Genomic DNA, 20,116 nt, shown 5'->3' on the forward strand with positions numbered 1-20,116 from the left:
CATCTATTTCATGTAACTATGTCAGAATTGGGTATAAAAATAAAAGAGAACATGTGTTTAGGACTTACAGAAGCGTATACTATTTTATTTAACTTAAATTCATTTTAACTATATAATATATGTATATACGTATGTATGTATATACATACATACGTATATATACTATATATAATATATTTATACACGCAAACATTTGAAATCGTTACAGTTACAATAACATTTACAAAAGTGTACACATACAGTTTATCTTTTTGTGGTGTGAAACTGTTTTATATCTTTCATTTTACTGGTCCTATTTCTCAGAAAGTGATTTTATGGTTATAAGTTTTGTACTCAAAAACAAACAATAAACTTTTATATAAAACTAAACTACCAACACCAATACATGTTGGTGGGAATATTTTTTTCTTTTCCTTTACTTTATTGTATTGTAGTGTATGTTATTTTATTATAGTGTACTGTATTTTATTTCACTTTACTTTATTTTATTTCAGTATTTAACTTTTCATACATCATACCGTATTGACACGTTTCCCATAAGTCCCTGTAGGTGGCGCCAGTGTTCGGTGCAGCGGGCTCTTGAGTTGTTCTTCTCTTTTACTCCTCAGCCACAGCAGCAGCATCTTCACACACTGCAGTAGCAGTGGAGACACACACATATACACACACACACGGACACAGGGACAGCGTGGACAGAGCAGAGCTGCTGTAAAGTTGAAAGCGGCGTCGAAGGACAAAGTAAAGGTAGAGAAACAACAACCGTGAGTGTGTGTGTGTTTTTTTTTAAAATGAATTCTCTGTTTGTTTTCATGTTATCGTAGTTTTAAACATCATTGTGTTCGCGGTGGCTTCGCCGTGAACGTTTGTGGAAGAACGAGGACGCGGTTGTGATGAATGAAGCAGCCGAAACGTGTTTTATCCCTCGTAATTGTTACGTTTTGTTTGTTGTTGTTGTTGTTGCTGCTTAAACTCAACCCATGTGTTTTATGTTTTTGTTTTAAGTTTCTAGTTAAACAACAAGAGACTCAAACGGTGTGTTTTTTTGCTTCAGAAAACGTCCACAGACCATGGTTTTCTGACAGTTACAGGTGTGGGCAATAATAGTTGTCTTTATATACGTTTCTTAATATTAATACATGAATTGTGTCATCACTTTGAGCTTGAACACATTGAAAGTTGTGCTTTTCTTCCCTTAAATATGTTTTGTGCACACTAATATGGTTTTTCTAACTTTCACTTAGGATTTGGGCTGCAACTCATGTTTATTTGCACCATTGTTGATGGGTTGTTTGTTTTCTTTGTCAGTTAGCTGTTTGGTCCAGCAATGTGTCCAAAACAGAATGTCCTCACATCCTCACGTTTTGGGTTTTGGAGTGTATTTATATTCAGTCTCCTGTCACAGAAGAGCAAAGAAACCAGGAAATATTAATTCAAACATTAATTTTGAAGAAGTGGAATATTGCAGCAAAAGTAATCAGATTCAAGAGTGATATCTCTAAATATGTGTTTGTTGTGTCCTATAAGGTGTTGTGTTATCAGAATCAAGATACTTCTCTCTAAATATGTGTTTGTTGTGTCCTCTAAGGTTCTTCTCCGCTAACAGATGTGTCCACTTTGGAGCATTGAGCGCGACACTGTGTTGAAGGTGGGGGGTTTCCTGGATCCCAGTGCTGGAGAGCCTCACTTCAGCTTGTGAGAAGATGGAGACGATGGTGTGCGTATGAGATAGAAGACCTTCACCTGCTCCGTCTTTAAGATGACCCAAGGGCCAAATCTTGTCCTGGAGTGGCTCACAAAGCTCCACCTGGCCCAGTATGTGGAGTCGTTCATCGACAACGGCTACGACGACCTGGAGGTGTGCAAGCAGATCGGACAGCCCGACCTGGACGCCATCGGTGTCTCCGTTCACTATCACCGGCACAGGCTCCTGACAGCAGTGCAGGAGCTGAAAGAGGACAAGAAAAGAAAGTCACTGGGCTACTATTATACCTTGGAGCCTCTGGACGCCTCCACTTGTCACCTCACTTCACAGTCAAACGCAGAGGACAACTTCAGGACTCTGAGGTCACACACGGGGATTCACCAGGCCTCCTGTCCTGGAAACCATAACCCGAGATTCACAGACTGTAACGACTTTGTGACGTATCCCAAACTGAAGCTCAAAGTCCTGATCAGGGATAAACTCGCCAAAGAAGGGATTAATCTCGGAGAAGCACCTTACACCCACAAGGTAGGCCCTACTTCCTTCTGTTTTTGATGCGTTTGCCTTTATTGAAGCGCTGTCTCATGGAATTTAGTACGCTTATGTTGACGTGTGAGTGATGAAGTGTGTGTCGAATGTCTTTGATGGCGCTGACGTCCAGTTCTCCTTCATTGGTCCATGGACGCTGTGTCCTGGTCGTCTTTGAGAGGCAGTGAGGTGACTTTGCTCAAAACGTTCTCGTGTTGGGGTTAAGGTTCATTTAATTCATTTAATTAAGTTGAATGTGTGAAGTGGGTGCTTTGCCAAGGTTTGTAGCATCTTGTGACATTCAACATCACCATGCAAGTTAGGTCATTTGGATAACAGCATCCTTAATCCAAAAGGATTGGAATTTATGTTCGTTCTAGGTGTCTTCTGTTTTGAAAAATCCAGTCTTGTTGAGCGTTAATTCAGTAGTTTAACTGCGTTTAAGATACATTTCACATTTCAAGTGTTCTACCTTTTAGAGTCAGGTTCTTATTGTGTCACTGTGGGCCTGTAGAATGCCAAATGTTTCTGTTGCAGAAGACTGTAAGTCTTGTTTTCTCTGCTTTCTGGTATCCATCCACCCGCCTTCTACCGCTTTATCCTCCATGCCAATATCAGCTGACATAAGCGGGGCGATCTGTCCACACCCTGGACAGATCGCCATGGAATCCATAGTTTTTGAGTTTTCTAAATATCACAAACTAGGTGTATGATTTAGGGATGACTTAGAACAGTGTGTTTGAGGTAACTTGTCACCTTTGACTCCACGACTCTTCTTTTCTTTGGGTCACAACCCAAACCAAAAACAGCAGGGTTATTATTTGATGTGGAGCCAGAAGCCATATACTGTACATTAAAGTTAAAGTTGAAATGCTGACGACAAACCAAATCCTCTGACCTTTGCCGGTTATAAGTAGGACAATGGATCGCCCTTCATAGTGACAGATGTTTACTCTCATGGCACATTAAATGATTCTCTGGGGATCTTCTCTGCTCTGACGACTGTTCAGGCTGTGTTGATTACAGAGATTATTAGTAAATGTTAGTTATTCCGTGTTGGTTATCCAAATCCATTAAATCCATCATAAACCAGAGTGGCACTGGACTTATTTTCAACAATCCGTCTCTGTTGTTCAGGATTGATGGACTCTGGATTTGATTATGTCACAGAAGGCCGACGTCTGCCAGCGGACGATAAACACTGTGCTGCTGCTGATATGAATCTGTTTCCGCTGTATTTGTAACAAGACTGTCAGACTAAATCCCTGCTAAGCAGAAGAATATCTTAACACATCGTGTTTTAGCTCCTCAGCAAAAGAGAACATGTACTTTTTATGCACGTTGATACTTGTCTTGGTTTTATGCCTTTTCCTCAGCTGATACAAGTTTGAAATGCTGCTCATCCATAATTAAAGGATGTTGTCCAGGGGACCGATGAGCCTCATACAGCTTTCCTGTTTGAGTGAACTGTGTATTTATCCATATGGAAAATTGAGCATGTTGGCGTATTCTAATTCACTCTAACAATTACGATCTATGTAGAGAAGCGTATTTAATTCCTCTGCAGTGCCATACGCTTTGTGAAAATGGTTGCATTGTACCTTTAAAGCTGTTTGGTGCATGCCACTTTCACCGCTACGAGCATATGCTGTTCATGAAAGATGCAGAAGCTGCAAACTAGGAAGTGCAAAGGCACTTTGTGTGGTTCACTTCCAATGTTTCTGTCGGTTACAGGCAATAATGGCACGGTTTGATTTAACTTGAAATAAAATCAATGGTTATCGTATAAATGTTTAATTGCGATTATTTTTGACTGAAATTGTGATTGTGCGATCTGGGCGTAATCAAACAATGTTTTCTTCAGTCTTCAGACGCCAGGAGAGAGATTCTAGCTGCTTATGCATTCCCAAAACTTAAAAAGCCTCACTATCCCTCTCATAAATGTCTCAACCAGAGGCAAAAAATATATAGGATCTGCAGTGCAAAGGCACTAAAACACCTGCCCATGTGGATACTTTTCTCCAAAAGGAAATTGTGATATGATGCGATCTGTGTGAAGCAAAGATGTTTTCTTCAGTCTGTAGAATATGACGTTTTTCACACAGTTTGGCTTTAAGAAATGTTGAACCTCCTGTAATTTGAGAATTTGCAGCAGGGCATATTGCGATTTTGATAAGATTTCGTATTGTTCAGCTCTATTCTGTAGACGTGAATTCTGGCACAGTTATACTGGGTTTTAAGTTAATTCACAGGGTGAAACAGCCTCAATAATGCATTTAGTACGAGTAACAACCCAATTTAATGTGTTTAACATCTGGAATACAGTAGTAAACAATGAATTATTATATTATTAACATAGAAGTTCATGATGTTACACTAGTTACATGTGAATGTTTTAGCTCCAGATTGGGTTACCCATGTTGACATTGACAATATAAGTTTGTACCATCTTGGTTATTGTTATCTTAGTTCAGTTGTCATTGGAATAAACTGAAAGCACGAGCAATTACACTTAAAGGTGCTTTAATCATATCACATATGAGATAAAAATTATCATGATATGTCATCAGAGATTGAGAATAAATGTGTTGAATTGAAACACTAGCTTCAATTTATTCACAAATTACATACATTTTCATTTGTGGGCACTTCCTTAGCACTTCAGTTAACTGGATGTCAGCAGAGATTCTAGCTGTTAATGTGTCCCAAAACATAAAAAGCCTCAGGATCCCTCTCAAAACGTCGCAATCAGAGGAGACAAAAACTGGGATCTGCAGTGCAAAGGTATTAAAATATATGCATTGAGTTGACAAAAAATACCTGCTGATGTGGATATTTTTCTCACGAAAAGCAAAATGGTGAAATTCATCCAAGCCGACCTAGCTCTCACTCCCTCGCTGTCTTATTTGTTGGTTGATATTTGATGTATATGAATGTTTTTACAAATGTTGTGATACTTGTTCTATTCTCCAAGGAGACACACCTTCTCTTTCAATTTCCTGTTGCCAAAATTGTCCAAATATGTTCTGTGTTTAATGTTTATTATGATAAAGGTCACTGTCACACATATTTTACACACGTCACCTTTTAAGTATACAATGTTAACTCTTCTTGAAAGTTAAACTCTCTGTTTCCAGTTGTGTGTACACACTCACATTGGCCTTGATAGAGCTTGTCCTGTGTGGTGATCAAACATCAGTATTGCTTATCCTTGGGCGCTGTTCTGTCTGCTGTCGTGTGCACCTTTGATCTGTTGTCCCACAATGCCTCTGCTTCTCAGTCTGGGTTTGATAGTGCGATCAATTCCCAGTGAGCAATGTGCTTTTCTGACCACTCTGCACACATGCATGACTAGTTCACACTAGGCCCCACGGGATCTATTGGTGACTTTGACAGAGAGATGAGGGGGGAGGAAGTAATGCGATTAAAGCTGGTTGAGCTGTAAATTACCTAAACGCTGGCACTGGGGAGTGTATTAGGGTATTTCCCAAAAAAAAGGTGGAAACTGTATCATTCTTTGCAATTCTATTAATTCAGTCAGTCAGATTTTCACAATAAAAAGAAGAATTGATTCAGGGAACTGAAACTCTTGTGTGCTTTTACTTTCAAACAGAAACAGGATGTTCTGTCTGTCGCCTGCCAAAACTGTGAGATCTGCGCGGCTTGTGGTTTAAAAATAGACAAGTGGTCTTTTTTCCCCAAAAGAGCCGCGCACATATGTCACACCTGAGACACGCATCACACGTGGGAAGTGTGATCCCTCTCCTCCGTTAACTTGTGCCTAAAGTATTTATTTTGTCCTTTGTTTTGTTCTATATTGGCTTTATCATGGTCGGGTGCAATATCTGTTTAAACATGATTAACAACCTATGTAGATGTTCATGTTCTACACCCGTCTGTTTTTAGCTGACTTAACAATGGGTTCGCAGCTATACCCAGAAGGCCACATACACACAGCTTCTGGCCTGAAAACATCCTCAGACTGCGGTAACAAATCTCGATTCTCGAAGATTTTCTTTTGTTGCCGTGCCAGAGAATTGGAGGAGTAAGAAGTAAGACCAGCAAGCTCCTTTTTGACAGAAGAAAAGCAAGTTTGAATAGAGTCTGGCGCTCGGCACGCAGCAGCTGACAGCTGTCTCTGCTTTTGTTACTATAAAAGGAGACTGAATAGACTCATTTTGTTGAATCAAGTTGGTTATAAAACACGAGCACAGATGTTGTTACCTCAAGGACCAGTGCTGCCTAATGTGGGACAGAGAGGTTTTTTTTCTTCTCTGTACCTTGAAGTGCTTTGAGTGTGTTGTTTCTCAAATGTTAGGTGATTTGTAAAAGATGGTTCATCTGCTCTGTTGGCCCCACACTGACCCTGTGAAGGATAAACGAATACAGATGAATGATGTTAATGGCTGTAAAGCCAAACGTGGCTCTCTGGTAAGATTGCTGTAAAAACATCATTCTTAAGAATAATAAGTAGGACAAATTCATATTTTTTTTACCACTTGACTGTGAGTTTACTATGTAAGTAAAATATCAAACACTACAAGAAAGATCTAGTGAGCTTCACTCGCTGAACTAATTTTACGACTGGTAACCATTAAGTTAGATGAGTCTAAAATGAGTGCTGCAATTTTTATTGAAATATTGAGAAGTGATCAGAGTGATGCGTCCATAAATGTCTTTTTTAAAGGTCCTGCGTGTGAAATTTGGGTGAAATTGTCGCCAAATGCACCAGACTCCTCTGTTAGATATTAAGATTTTAGACATTTCCTTGCGAAATGTTGGCGATTACTCATGTTTTCTGGATTTTTAAAGTCCAAAACCAGGAGTCTAGATTATTCAGATTGTAGCGATTATTATTGCCAGCTTTCAGCTTCTCAATGTGAATATTTTCTGGATTCTTTGCTCCATTTGACAAAAAGTGTCAAAGTGTGAGGACAAAACAAGACAAAATTGTCAATATAAGGAAAATTATAACACACTGTTACCCACGTTTTCCAGTGTATACAAACTGAACAGTGTTGTGCTGTACATGCTGTGCTGATGTTGTGAGTGAGCGCATACATTTATAAGTAAGAATCATATATTTGTCGTTGGTCGTGTTGTAGCACGATGCCCTTATAGCATTATTGTTTATCCATTAGCCATCATGTAGAAACACTGTAGGGAAGCTTGACTTATGGAGTTTATTCATGGCATGTCAGTATACATTAGGTCAAACCAGTGGGCCATTTCAGAAATATTGCTGGATTATTGCACTGAGGGTGCTCTGTGTGTGTGTGGAGGGGGGGGGGGGGGGGGGCAGTGCAGTGCAGTGCACTCAACGGCTTAACATGCCATGAACACGCTTGTTGCTTATAGTATGCAATTCCGTATATATTCCCGTCCAGCCTGTTAATCACAGTGTGGCCTGTATGAATGGATCACTTTGATATATTATTATTATACCTGTTCATGTATTCAGCTTTATCACATCAGATCACTGTGGAGTGATATCACAGATGTTAATGTTGTTCACATGGGGAATCACTATGCTCTACATATATATATATAATGTAAACCCTCACGCTAAGCAGGGCATGATCACTGACCTATATTTATGAATTTAAGATTAGAAGTGTCCGAGGTCAGTGGAGTGGTGTTTGAGAACAGATGTTGCGAGTAGCTCTTTGTAATGTATATATTCCATATGGAATATGAACCTTTGAATTGATCTGTGTGGTTTGTTTTGTGTCCACATTTCATTTCCCTTCCCTTGAGCTTATTCAAACTCTCCTCAGTCTCCATCCTCCGCCTCTCTGATGCCTCGGCTGTTGTACAACAATGCTAAGTAGGTCTTTGAATCTATCTGGCGCTCTCTGAATTTAAATCACAGTGCAGCGGAGAAAGCGGTGGCAAACAATCACATGAAAGCGGGTGTCAGGCTGTGCGTGTAAAGGAGGGGGGGAGTTTGATTCACAGAGGATCTTTTGTGTGTTGGCCTCGTCTTCACAACATCATATCAGCATTTAACACAATTTGAAAGTGTCACATTTTTCCCTTAACGTTACACGATGACGTGACACAGTTTGTAATTTCTGTTTGAAATGATGATTAAAATAGAGATCAAACAATTCATCGATTAATTGATTACTAAGTTAATAATCAACTATTTTGATAATCGATTAATCGATTTATGATCGTTTGAATATTTTTCTTTGTTTCTTTGCTCCACATAACAAAGAAATCATTAAACCTGAATCATTTAGGTTTGTGGACAAAACAAAGACATTGGCGAACATCATCATTTCCAGGTTTGAAAAACACTGATCAAGGTTTTTTCCACATTTTCTGACATTTTATGGACCAAAGGAATAATCGAGAAAATAATCGTCAGATTAATCGATTACGGAAATAATCGTTAGTTGCAACACCAGATTAAAATTCAACCCTTTAACACAGAGCGTATCACTGACAACGCGCTGCGTCACCGTAGTTACGGGGTGTTTTGTGCGATCGGAACAAATTCCCGGAAGTTGCACGTCAAAGCCAAAATGTGGTTATTATGGTAATTTCACTCACGCTGTTGCAGGAAGCCAGAGAATCAGCGTCTTTGTCACCAGAGAGGAGAGAGTGAGAAGAACACCTGTACATGGTTTCCATTTTTTGGCCTCTTTTTGCACATTGACAGACAAAGACTACAAAAATTTTTTATCGTAAATATGTCACATAAAGTTCTAAATAAACCTTTTTGTTTTTCTTCCCTTTAAATGCTAGTAAATTGTAAAATACGGGATAAATATGGCAAGTTATTCTGTAAAAATTGACAAAAGCACATTATCTGGACCTCCTATGGTTAAATTAAGCAAAAAACAAGGGACAAACAGACATTGTGAGGGTTAGGTGTTAAAGGGTTAATTTTTTTTCCTTTTGCCCCAGACCCTGTTTTTAGAGCGTCTCCTTTGCTGTTGTGATGCATCACCACTCTTCTAGCACTTTTCTGCTGGGCTATTTTTACTGCACGCAGATGATGGGCCGTTTCAGCAAGAGTTGGCATGTGTTTTCAGGCAAAAAAAAAGGTAAATGCTGAAGGTAAAGGGTCAGAGAGAGCGAGAGAGAGGCACCATTACTCTTAATGGAGTTCTGTTTCTTCTCTGTGATTTATTCACGTGTAACTCATGTACTAAAATGAATATAGACGTAAAAACAGGTCTCATTAGAGGAAAAGCCTGGATAAGTGACATGAGATAATGGATGACACTGACCCCCATCTACAGAGGATACCACTTTTTGTGTCCAATACCCATACCACAAACTCGAGTACCTACCGATACACCGATATTAGTCAGAACCAGTCATTTTAGACCATTTATGAACGTATGAAGCTGTTAACAACATATAAACAGCCCAAACATGACTTGGCTGATTTTTATTTGTGTAGCAACATGTATCATTTTAGGATTGTATTTTCGGATTTTTACAGCCAATTTATGACACCGATTTCTCCCACTACGCAACCGTTTCAGATAAACAGATTGTACCCTCTTCACAAAAGGCTCGCCCAAATAAAATACGCACACCTGCATGAATATGTTTGCCATTTTCATGCAATTTGCAATTTGACAACCTTTTAACTTTATAAACCGCATCTTTCTTGACACCAAAGTACGGAGAGAAAATCAGCAGTTTAACAAGATTGAGTTCAGATGTGTACTTTGTTCAGTTTCACTTTAAGCGACACTAGCTTGTCATTAAGAGGCCGCAGTAGATCAGCAACTCCTGTGTCTCCTGTGTCTCCCCAATGCTAAAAACGAGAGGATGAGAGTGAGCGTCGTGTCCCAGCCAGCCTGGCCGTTTAATAGCCAACTTGTAGTTATTTACAGTATTTAAATCTAGTTTTATCCAGCCATCCATTCATGATTATTCAGAGTCAGGGTTATATAAGGTAACCCTGCGTCTCCTCGGGGACCTCGAGGTGTTCCTGGACCAGTTGTCCTCCCAGGCCAGATGTTCTGTCAACATTCATTAAACCAACGTGGAGACCCAACCTATGTCTAACTCGACTGTCTAGACTCCCTGAGGTCAGTCAGTCAGACGGACATCAACACATTTTTGTGTGATTTTTAATGTGTCAGTAAAAGGGATTTTCCACTTTAATTCACCATTAAGTTCTGGAATATAGGTCATGTATGGATTGCAGCTCATAGGACGGTTTACATGTGGAGACTCTCGGCACATTAGCGCTAATATTACATGACACAATAATAGTAATAATGTCATTTATAACAGAGCATCCGTTTGTTTCAATGTGGCACTGATTTTGACAAATCTAGTCAGAGACATCATGTATAATTAGAAATAAAGACATTTAGATAGAAGTATGAGATGTAAGGGAATGTCTTCCCAGCCCCCACACAGAGAAGACTTAACGATGCCTGCAGCTCATTCAAAATGCAGAAGAATGAAAAGCAAAACTACACATACTGTAGTGCATGTATTCAATCTCTGTAGATGTTTTCGGCGTTTGGCTTCAGAATTAATTCATGACCTTTTTTTGTTACAGGTCAGACTAGCTCTTAACATCTCCCTGACACCAGAATACTTTTACCTGCATGTGAATCACGGCTGTCAGACTGACAGACTGTCGCTCCACCAGCAGGTCTCAGGTGGTGCGGCCTCTTTGCTGCTCTGTTTGTCTGCAGGCGATTCCCCAGGTCAGTGTCGCAAAAGCTTGAACCAGTTTTTGGATTCCTCAGCAGGTCCCTCCTCAGCATCCTCTCGCCATCACATGTGCAAAGCTTGACACTCATTATAAATGAATGCACCCCTAAAACAAACAATGATGTATATTTTAACAAGTTAAAATCCATCCCCACATTTCTGTTTAACTCTCGCACAAAACCCACCTTTTTAAACTGGCCTACTCCCTTTAACTCTCTAACTCTCTACCCGTTGCTCTTACCTTTTGTTATTTTTTATTTTGTTGTTGTACGGCGACCTTGAGTGTCTTGAAAGTGAGTGTATTATTATTATTATTACTTCTCGTTTTAACATGAAATATCAACATAAAAGCATCTGTTTGGATTTATTTGAGCACTGAATTCAGTATACAACAAATTACCGCCTTATGACTTATGTGTGGCTGGTTCAAGGTTTCGCCCCAACCAGCAGCAGATTAATTTTGCAGAATTGGGGACTGTTCCCAGTGGAAATGCAGTCAGGCAAAGGCACGGGAAGCAAAACAAATGAGAATTTGTTCGGTTTTGTTTATTTCAAGGCACACACAGGCAGTGCATCATCATCATCATCATCTCACTGGATTGTAAATGAGCCTTTCAACATAACCCACTTCTGTGCTCAGTCAAACCTATTTTCCTTCACCACTTGGATTTGGTGCTCTCTGCCTCATCAAAGCAACATTTGTTGACTGACTAAAATTACATTATTAGAGTAAGAGTAAGAGAAGTGAAATCTTAAAAAACAAACAAACAAAAAAACAACCTTAAATTGTTGGTACAACAACAGTTGGATGTTGTGTTCTCTGTGGCTGTTGCTGGCCGACTATGGAATTGAATTTCTTCCAATATTTTCAAATACACTTGTTCTTTGCGCTCCCTCACTTGTTCTTTGTGCTCTCTCACTTGTTCTATACACTCTCTCACTTGTTCTTTGCACTCCCTCACTTGTTTTTTAGCTCCTTCACTTGTTTTTTCGCTCCCTCACTTGTTCTTTACACTCCCTCACTTGTTTTTAGGCTCCCTCACTTGTTCTTTACACTCCCTCACTTGTTTTTTCGCTCCCTCACTTGTTTTTTCGCTCCCGCACTTGTTCTTTGCACTCCCTGAATTGTTCTTTGCACTTCCTGATTTGTTCTTTGTGCTCCCTCACTTGTTCTTTACACCCCCTCACTTGTTCTTTGCGCTCCCTGATTTGTTCTTAGCCCTCACTCACTTGTGCTTTGCGCTCCCTGATTTGTTCTTTGCGCTCCCTCACTCGTTATTTGTGCTCCCTCACTTGTTCTTTACACTCCCTCACTAGTTCTTTACGTTCCCTCACTTGTTGTTTGAGCTCCCTCTCTTGTTCTTTACACTCCCTCATTCGTTCTTTGAGCGCCCTCTCTTGTTCTTTGCGCTCCCTCACTTGCCCAAGTTTTCCCTGTCGACAGCCGTCAAAAATAATTGTAAATATGTGAAGTTTGTCAGATAATAAATGTTAGATACTGACAATTATTTTGTCGGATGTCGATGGGGACCGAGTCCAGATGGACAGCTGACAGCTTCCTAGGTCCCCGCCCACAAGCAGAAAACCAAGCCGCTAAGAAAAAATCATGGAGCGCAAAGAACAATTGTGTTTTCACTTGCTTTCTTGCATAATTCTGATTTGCTAACAGTCAAAGTGTTTTTTTCATCCACTGGGCACAGTTTAATCTACCTGCTGTCTGCTCCACTGCAGCTTGAAAACCATGTGAGTGAGTCTTCATATCAAGAACAGCAGAAATAATATGACCTTTCATGAGAGCCATAGGCATGTTTGTTTTTGTTGTTTTTTATATATAAAGAAGTCAGGGTCACACTCCTGTTGTGCAGTACCTTCAGACAATGACCTACTTTCTCATCCCTTATGAATTTCATATGACAAGACAGACTGAGTATTGGACAGAATTCACCACACTCTCCTGCGACCCATTTGCATAGAATATGAAACAATTCTCGTATTCATGGCCATGTGAAATTAAGAAGACATGGTTCTCGAATTCTCACCCCTTTTTTTCCTGCATTTGATAATTTACGACGGGAATTGTGCACACATCCATAATATATTCACTCCCAAGAAATCCAAGTCAAATGGAGCAAGTATATTGTATTCACTGTCCTTCTTTTTTTAGTCTCAGTTATCATATGCTGTTACAGATAGAAACCCACATTTCTGAGTTCTGAGACTTCATTTTAACGTTGTAGATGTCCCCTGTAGACTTAAGTACTCGATGTACCTCAAAGCTAAATATTTTGATAATCGTGTCTCGTTTTTTTGGTTAATGAGTCTAGGAGGACACCATAAATGTCCCAGTGCACTAAGAGCTCGACCTCAAACGTTGGCAGAAGTGAGAAAAGAAGTAAATGAGACGTTTGTTTGGCTGTCAACGATTTAACAAATTGTTCAATTTAGAAACAAAGGAGAGAGAGCATGAGAGACGGCAGCATGATTAAAATCAAATGTAGGTCAACCTGAAATGAATGAATAAGACAGAAAAAAACAGTTAATGAAGTAATGATGATGGAGCAATCACAGAATAACTCAGCCACAGAGCAATCAAAGAAATCCAATGAGCCCCATCTTGAGTGCATTGTTTTGGTCAAAATTGTGAACCCTTTTTTTATGGAAGATATTTCAAACTTCCAGTGCCAGAACATACTGAAAAATCACAATAATATGCACAGTATCTTGCTTGTTTTCAGTTAAAATATATAACATGCTAAAAGAAAATGTCAAGTATATCTTAAAGTTTTAAGAAATTCTCTGAATTCTACCCCTCATTGTTGAGCCCATGACAGATTCCCATTAAAGTTTAAAAGCTTGTCCTGGCTTGTGTTTATCTTCCTCTCATGAGCCTCATCAAGAGCGTCCAAGCTGCGTTTATTTTTGAAGTCTTTTAAATAACGTATTGCAGCGTTTGTGCTGCCTCGCTGACGCTGGTGAAACGACCTTCTTGTGCTTCCCGCGGTGAAATGGATGGCGGTGAACTTGTGACTCTTTGCTGCTGTCGTTGATGTGCGCTGTGTCCCTGAGGTGAACACTGAGAAGCTCGGGGAAAGTGATCGTCCTCTCAGAGTATGTGTTTTTTGAACCCATTAGGGTGGGTGTTATGTTTTCCACTGAGGCAGCTATGGGTGTCTGGGTTAGAAGTAATGCCGGTTGTGAATTATTGAGCGTCACTTTTTTATATCTCGACAAGTCACTGAAGACATTTCATCCTCTTCTTTTGCTTATATCTCACTGTTTATCGTCGAGTTTTTGTTGAAAGTGGTTGTTTGTAGAATGACAGATGATTTGTAATTTTCACATAATATTCTCTTACCTTGAACATCCAACTCAAGTTTTCCCAGGACCTAGGTTATAGCCTGAGGAAAGAGCTGTTAGATTTTGGTGGCGATCTCCTCGACACACATCTGGTTTCAGGATTGTTGTTGTTGTTTTTTAGCTTGTTGTTGAATTGAAATTGAACCTTGGGTTCTTCTTCTCGTTTGAAAGTAGCCGTGCGAGCCTTTGTAACTTTTCATTTCCTGAAACGTTGCAGTCGTGGACGTACAGAAATCCCAAAAAATACACTTCCTGAAGTCTCTAGGACTCTCGCCATCTCACTTCTTTTTGGTTTATTTCCACCAATTCACTTAGTGTCACATTGTGCAAGACTATAAATTAAGTTATTAACTGTTATCTGGAAGTGCACGATGCTAAATGTGTGTATTTATCACTCCAGTGAGCCAAATGCCTCTGCCAACACGTTGATATTATACAGTGTAATGTGTACATAGCTTGCTCTATAACGCTGATAGAGGACTTAATCATGTCCAGGAGTCCACGCTTCTGCATTATGCATACGCTACATTGCCTTTTTTTAATAATTTAGTATTGGGATTTATTGAATAATTGAAAGCCATAGATTAAGGTGGTGTGTAGAGAACGGCTCATATTGAACGGTTTGAGTTCAGTCAACCATCAGCATTGATGATGGAATTCCCTCTGGCTCAGTTAAATCATTCTGTCTGTAGCATTGCTGCATTAAAATCACTTTCCAGATAATTGTTTATTATTGAAATACAATAGCTTAACAGAATGGATTTTATTGCTTTTATCGCGTTAATTGATAACTGACTGTTCAGTCCACATGATTAAATGTTTTCCATTACATATGACATGTAAACACACTCCTTTCATGTAGGTATTGGATGATAAATGGAGAATGTGTATTGCAGTTTAAGAATGTTTAATTACTTACCTGTGTCTTGTCTGCATCCGAGTCCTCCAACCTAAAATCTAAGCTTTCCCTTTAAAGGGAAAGCGTAACAGAATGGATCAGTCCAACAATCTCGATAGCTGTATGAACTTTGACAAGCAATAAGGCACACATGGAAATTAAACAGCTGTCCGTTCAGCCTCCAGTGGACGAATAGGTTGACAGAGGATGTGCTTTTAAATTGAAATGTTATTAACCATCAACAACATCGACTAAAAATGGTTTAATTCTCATTTAGGCTCAGACTGTTCTGTGAAAGTTGAAAGACTGCTTTAAAAAACAGATTTACTTATTTTACAATGATTTTGTTTTTTTAAGGATATTTTTCTGGCTCTTGCTGATTGATTTTGAAAACTTAAAGCATCATAGCATCTTTACAACAAAACTTTGATAAATGAAAGCCTATGATCATCATGAACGTGATACAAACAAAACCAATACTATTATTAAAAGACCTAAAATCCACACTAACCACAGTAGGTGTAGAGGGATTTGACTAAGCCTCTCTCTGAAAAGTAATTTGTGATCACACAGCTATTTGGGTCAGTAATGATTTGTCTAGACTGGTATTTTGACAGAAAGACACTGTTTTATTGTAAAATGCATTTTCTACCTCTATAACTAGGCATTGTTGGAGCAGACATTAGCTCGCTTACACCCTGTGGGAGAAGTTGTGACTGATGGTGAGTAAAGCTTACGGAGTGTCAGGAGCATTCACAGTGCACTCATGATGAACACTGGCTGGTGCTGCTGCCTGTTTTGTTCCATGCTTGTCCCTCTTGGCGTGATACATGTAGGTATATACAGTAAATACCTGAAGCCCGGGCCTCATCAACATATCTCAGATGGTGTGTGTGCTTCACTTTCACTGAGATTAGTGCAGACGAGCTCAAAAAAGAATTTCACATGGCACAATGAGGACACCGTAGCGCCACACCAGGGCGTCTGGTGCTGCGTCTGGAGGGTGAGTCACTCGTGAGCATAGCATCGCCTCCAGCTGTGCATCTAATTAATATTAAAATAATATACTGAGAAAAAGAACCTGATATCCTCCCGTTTGCTGGTGGTTCTCGTCTTGACCGTGATCCAAGTGGACAGGAAGTTTTCTTAAATGTCGCACAGTTACTGCATCGCTGTTTAGATCCACGCCAACAGCTACAGGCGGTTTTAATTCAGTGTAAAGGTTGTAGCAGGTGAAGTGGGTTTGGACTTATTATTCTCATATTGTTCTCTCCCCGTTGTGGTGAAATGTTGCTTTCTTTACTCCATACAACAAAGACCTCATTAAAGCACAGTCATTTTTGACAACATTTTCTGACCTTTTCTGGACAAAACGCTTGTTTGTATTACTCCAAAATAATTGATAGATAAATCATGAAAAAGAATGACCTAATTATGTCAGATATTACATGTGCTTTACGGCTGCACATCAACTTTGTCTGAGTGCTGAGGCCATTCCTTTTGACACAGAGAGAGTTCTTTGACAACGTTCTTTCAAATGCGTGGACTTCTGGGTGGGCAGAGCTAATGGAATTAAAAACATTAAAAATGAGTTTGGAATCATGAAAGCAATACGTTTACCAAATTTTGTTAAAATCAGAACAACTATGTGTGACTTAGACACAAAAAAATAAATAAAAAATTTGCATTTAACACAATTTTGACCACTTTCTCTCAAGTCAAATTTCCCTGTACGGTAAATCGTTAAAAAAATCATATGCTATGCTATTTAATATGCTATATTAAATTATTACAAATTAAGCCGCTATATCTTGATGAAAAGAAATTCTTTCTGTTTATAGTTTATAGTTTCAGTTCCCTAAATCATGTTATTTACACACCAGATGTTGAGCACTGGTCACACGGGTTAAAAAACTCACATGATGTGAACTTTAAAATCATACTTGGATAGTTTCAGAGTGTTTTGTGTTTGTAAAAAAAAAAGCAGTGGAGTAAACAAAGGAGAGGTCACTGACAGCCGCTGACATTCAACTTGCAGCTTTTCAGAGAGTTCCTCTCCGTCTGTGAGAGTCGTCCTTGCAGAAACATCGGAGATTTGACATGGATGACATGAGACAGACAGACAGAGCTGCACAGGTTCAGCCATGAATGTAAATTAGTGAAGTAAAAGATGACTTCTTGGCTTGGCTTTGTTATTGAAGCATCAATTCACTATATTGTAAGGCTGAACCACAATTTTTTTTCCCATCGTTTCAGTAATTGTGATTCTTTGTATGAAGCTGCCATTTGTGCATTGATTGCACATTTTAAACCTATTCCAATGTGCGTGATTAAATTAAATGCAATTACAATATATTTCACAAACAGTGCAGTTACATATTTTCCTCAAACTTTCTCAACCCGATCACATAAATGTATCCTCACAGAGATTCCGTCCTCTTTTTACAGCATTGTCTTTAATAACATTGTCCAGGTTATGTCCACATTAAAAATGCACCGCGTCCATTTATTCAGGCAGAGTTTTTTCCCCCCTCTCCAGCGCCCATTAGACATTAATCACATAATGGTTTCCATGGTGGCCCATAATAAAATCAATATGAGGAACGTGACTGTGTTCAATCTATTATCTCATTAGCGGTGAAACGACATATTTATGGCTCGTCTCCATTTAAGTTTTACACGCTCGCTCTTTGTTGCTCTTTGGAGGAGACAAAGTATGGTTCCATCTATGGCTTCTAAACAATATCTGGACATGTTTAGGCTTGTTTTTCTACATCATTTACACCAGATATCACAGTGTTATGAATTAATAAAAAATCATCTTTAAGCATGTGATGTTTGTTCACAACATCATTTATTTTTTAAAAAAGAAAGAAAAGAAGAGGCTTTACTCCGACGTTTCCAGCTTGACTCATATTTGGGTAAATAGCAGTCTCATCTCTGATTCTCTTTACCGCGTGATGGCGCCTGCAGCGTCTCAGTGGATCTGTGTTGACGTCCATTTGGTTTTACATCCAAAAACATATGTACGATGTCTATCGTGTTTGTTTTTTACCCCCACCGTGGCTCGTGGAAAGAAATGTTGTGATCAAATTAGAAAGTATGTGTCTGACAGTCAGTTTATTAGGCACATTGTGCTACGCAACCGTTGCCTTGCCGTGGCGAGGCGAGCCGGGACCATAGTGGAAAAGGGCCATTAGGTGTTGATTTAACTCGGCATTGAGCTTGTGGAAACTGTTTAAGACGATTTTGTTAAGCTGCTGTGTTTCTGTTAAGCCTTGGTGATGATAAGTGGGCGTGACCTCGAACACTTGTGATGTGATACGATTTACAAACACCAGAAAATGCAGCCTCCAAAGTGACCATACAGTTATACGGAGCACTGTAAATTCTACATATTATAATTAAACAAATGATTTCTCGGCTGATTTAATATTATGATTTAGAGCTGAAACAATTACTCTATCAATCGATATCTAAATGAAACGTCAACTATTTTGATCATCGATGAATTGGTATGAATTGGAAAATTACAACCAGCATCCAATATTCCATTTCCCCAAAGGACAATGTTTGGACCATTTTCTGCTGATGAAAATGATTCATTCTGATGTTGTACTTCTTACAGTTTTCATACAATTCTTCTCTCCAGCATTATGTAGTTTTATTTAAACAAACAGCAGCTTTGCTTGTTGTAGATTCCTGTATGTTGTGCATTTTCAAATCTGGAATCCCTGTGAGATGATGACTGACCGTTCAGCTGATAAAATCAGTCTTTCAAAACATCTGAGCAGCATCTGCCGTGCTTATCTTTACCATGAGTTATTTTCAGCGCAGGCAGCTCCCAGCACCTGTGTTTCCTACATTCTGTGTTTCCTGTGTCATGTTTGGGTCATTTTTCCCATATCTTTTGATGTGGTGCCAGGAGACAGTTTATGGTAAAAACGAGTCAGTGTCTCACTTCCAGTCCCTTCATTTTCAAGGTAATGTATATTAAAGCAAAAACATCTGTCTAACCTTTTATAAATGATCATACATTTATTTTGCTGCACTGTTGACTCAAAACCAGTTACAGCTCCAGTCAGTTGTCTCAGCCCAAGCTGTAACTGTTGGGTTGTTGTTAATTATTTCTGGCTTACAGTAAAAAAATAAATAATTTGCTAGTCTTTCCGTGTGGCCTCAGCTGCTCAAGTGAAATTACACGGATGAATGAATGAATGAATGAACGACTGGAAGGAGATAAAAAAAAAAAATGTGCCCAGATGAGTCTCCAAAAAGGACGGATGTTTTTTTTGCTTGTGATGAAAAAGATTCGGGTCAAGTTGACTGAACCACGCTCAGCCAAACAAAGAAAATCAACAGCTGCTGCGTCTGTTTGTTTCAAACACCAACAGAAACATGTGTGTTTACACTGTGCACGGGGAACACGTTTGGTGCCTGACCTCTGCTCGACCTTCCTCTCATGGATGGTCAGTGATTTATATGAACTCCTACCTCTACGTCTACCTGTTTTGAACAAAAACGAAGGATGTGAGTGTTCTCGCGAACGCTGCATTTCTGTGACGGGTAATTTTTATCTGCCGAGCTTACAGATGAGAGCCCTCCTGACCTTTGGTGTTAGAAACTGTTTGATTTCAGCTGCGGGACACTCTTTGTTCATTCATACTTAATGAAGGTTTTATAACAGTATAAAAGAGTGTAGGCCATAATAAAAAAAAAACCATAATTCTTATGCTCGTCTCTGTGGAGTAGGTAACGCCTTATTCTATTATTAGCTGCGTCCATAGCCCTGCTGACGGTGCCACGTCTCAAAGGTAAACAAAACGAGGGTCACTTACATTGTTCCACGCCTAATTACTCATTCAAGAGTGGAAGAGAGGATCACTGAAGTCTGACTCTGCATTTTAAACCAGCTCTTTGCCTTTTTGATTGAT

General features: G+C 39.3%; 1 protein-coding gene across 1 annotated transcript in view; it reads left to right on the forward strand.

Annotated features, from left to right (window-relative positions):
• Positions 1 to 1,756: 1,756 nt before the first annotated feature.
• Positions 1,757 to 20,116, forward strand: part of LOC310941366 (SAM and SH3 domain-containing protein 1-like) — a gene marked incomplete at both ends in the record, with an annotated part of 38,247 nt that continues 19,887 nt past the window's right edge. Inside the window, one exon of the mRNA XM_083906527.1 lies at positions 1,757 to 2,230. Within this exon, the coding sequence (XP_083762653.1) occupies positions 1,757 to 2,230 (474 nt within the window). The remainder of the gene's footprint in view (positions 2,231 to 20,116) is intronic.

This window comes from Microchirus variegatus (genome assembly GCF_963457635.1).
Source record: "Microchirus variegatus genome assembly, chromosome: 2".
NCBI classification, from domain to species: domain Eukaryota; kingdom Metazoa; phylum Chordata; class Actinopteri; order Pleuronectiformes; family Soleidae; genus Microchirus; species Microchirus variegatus.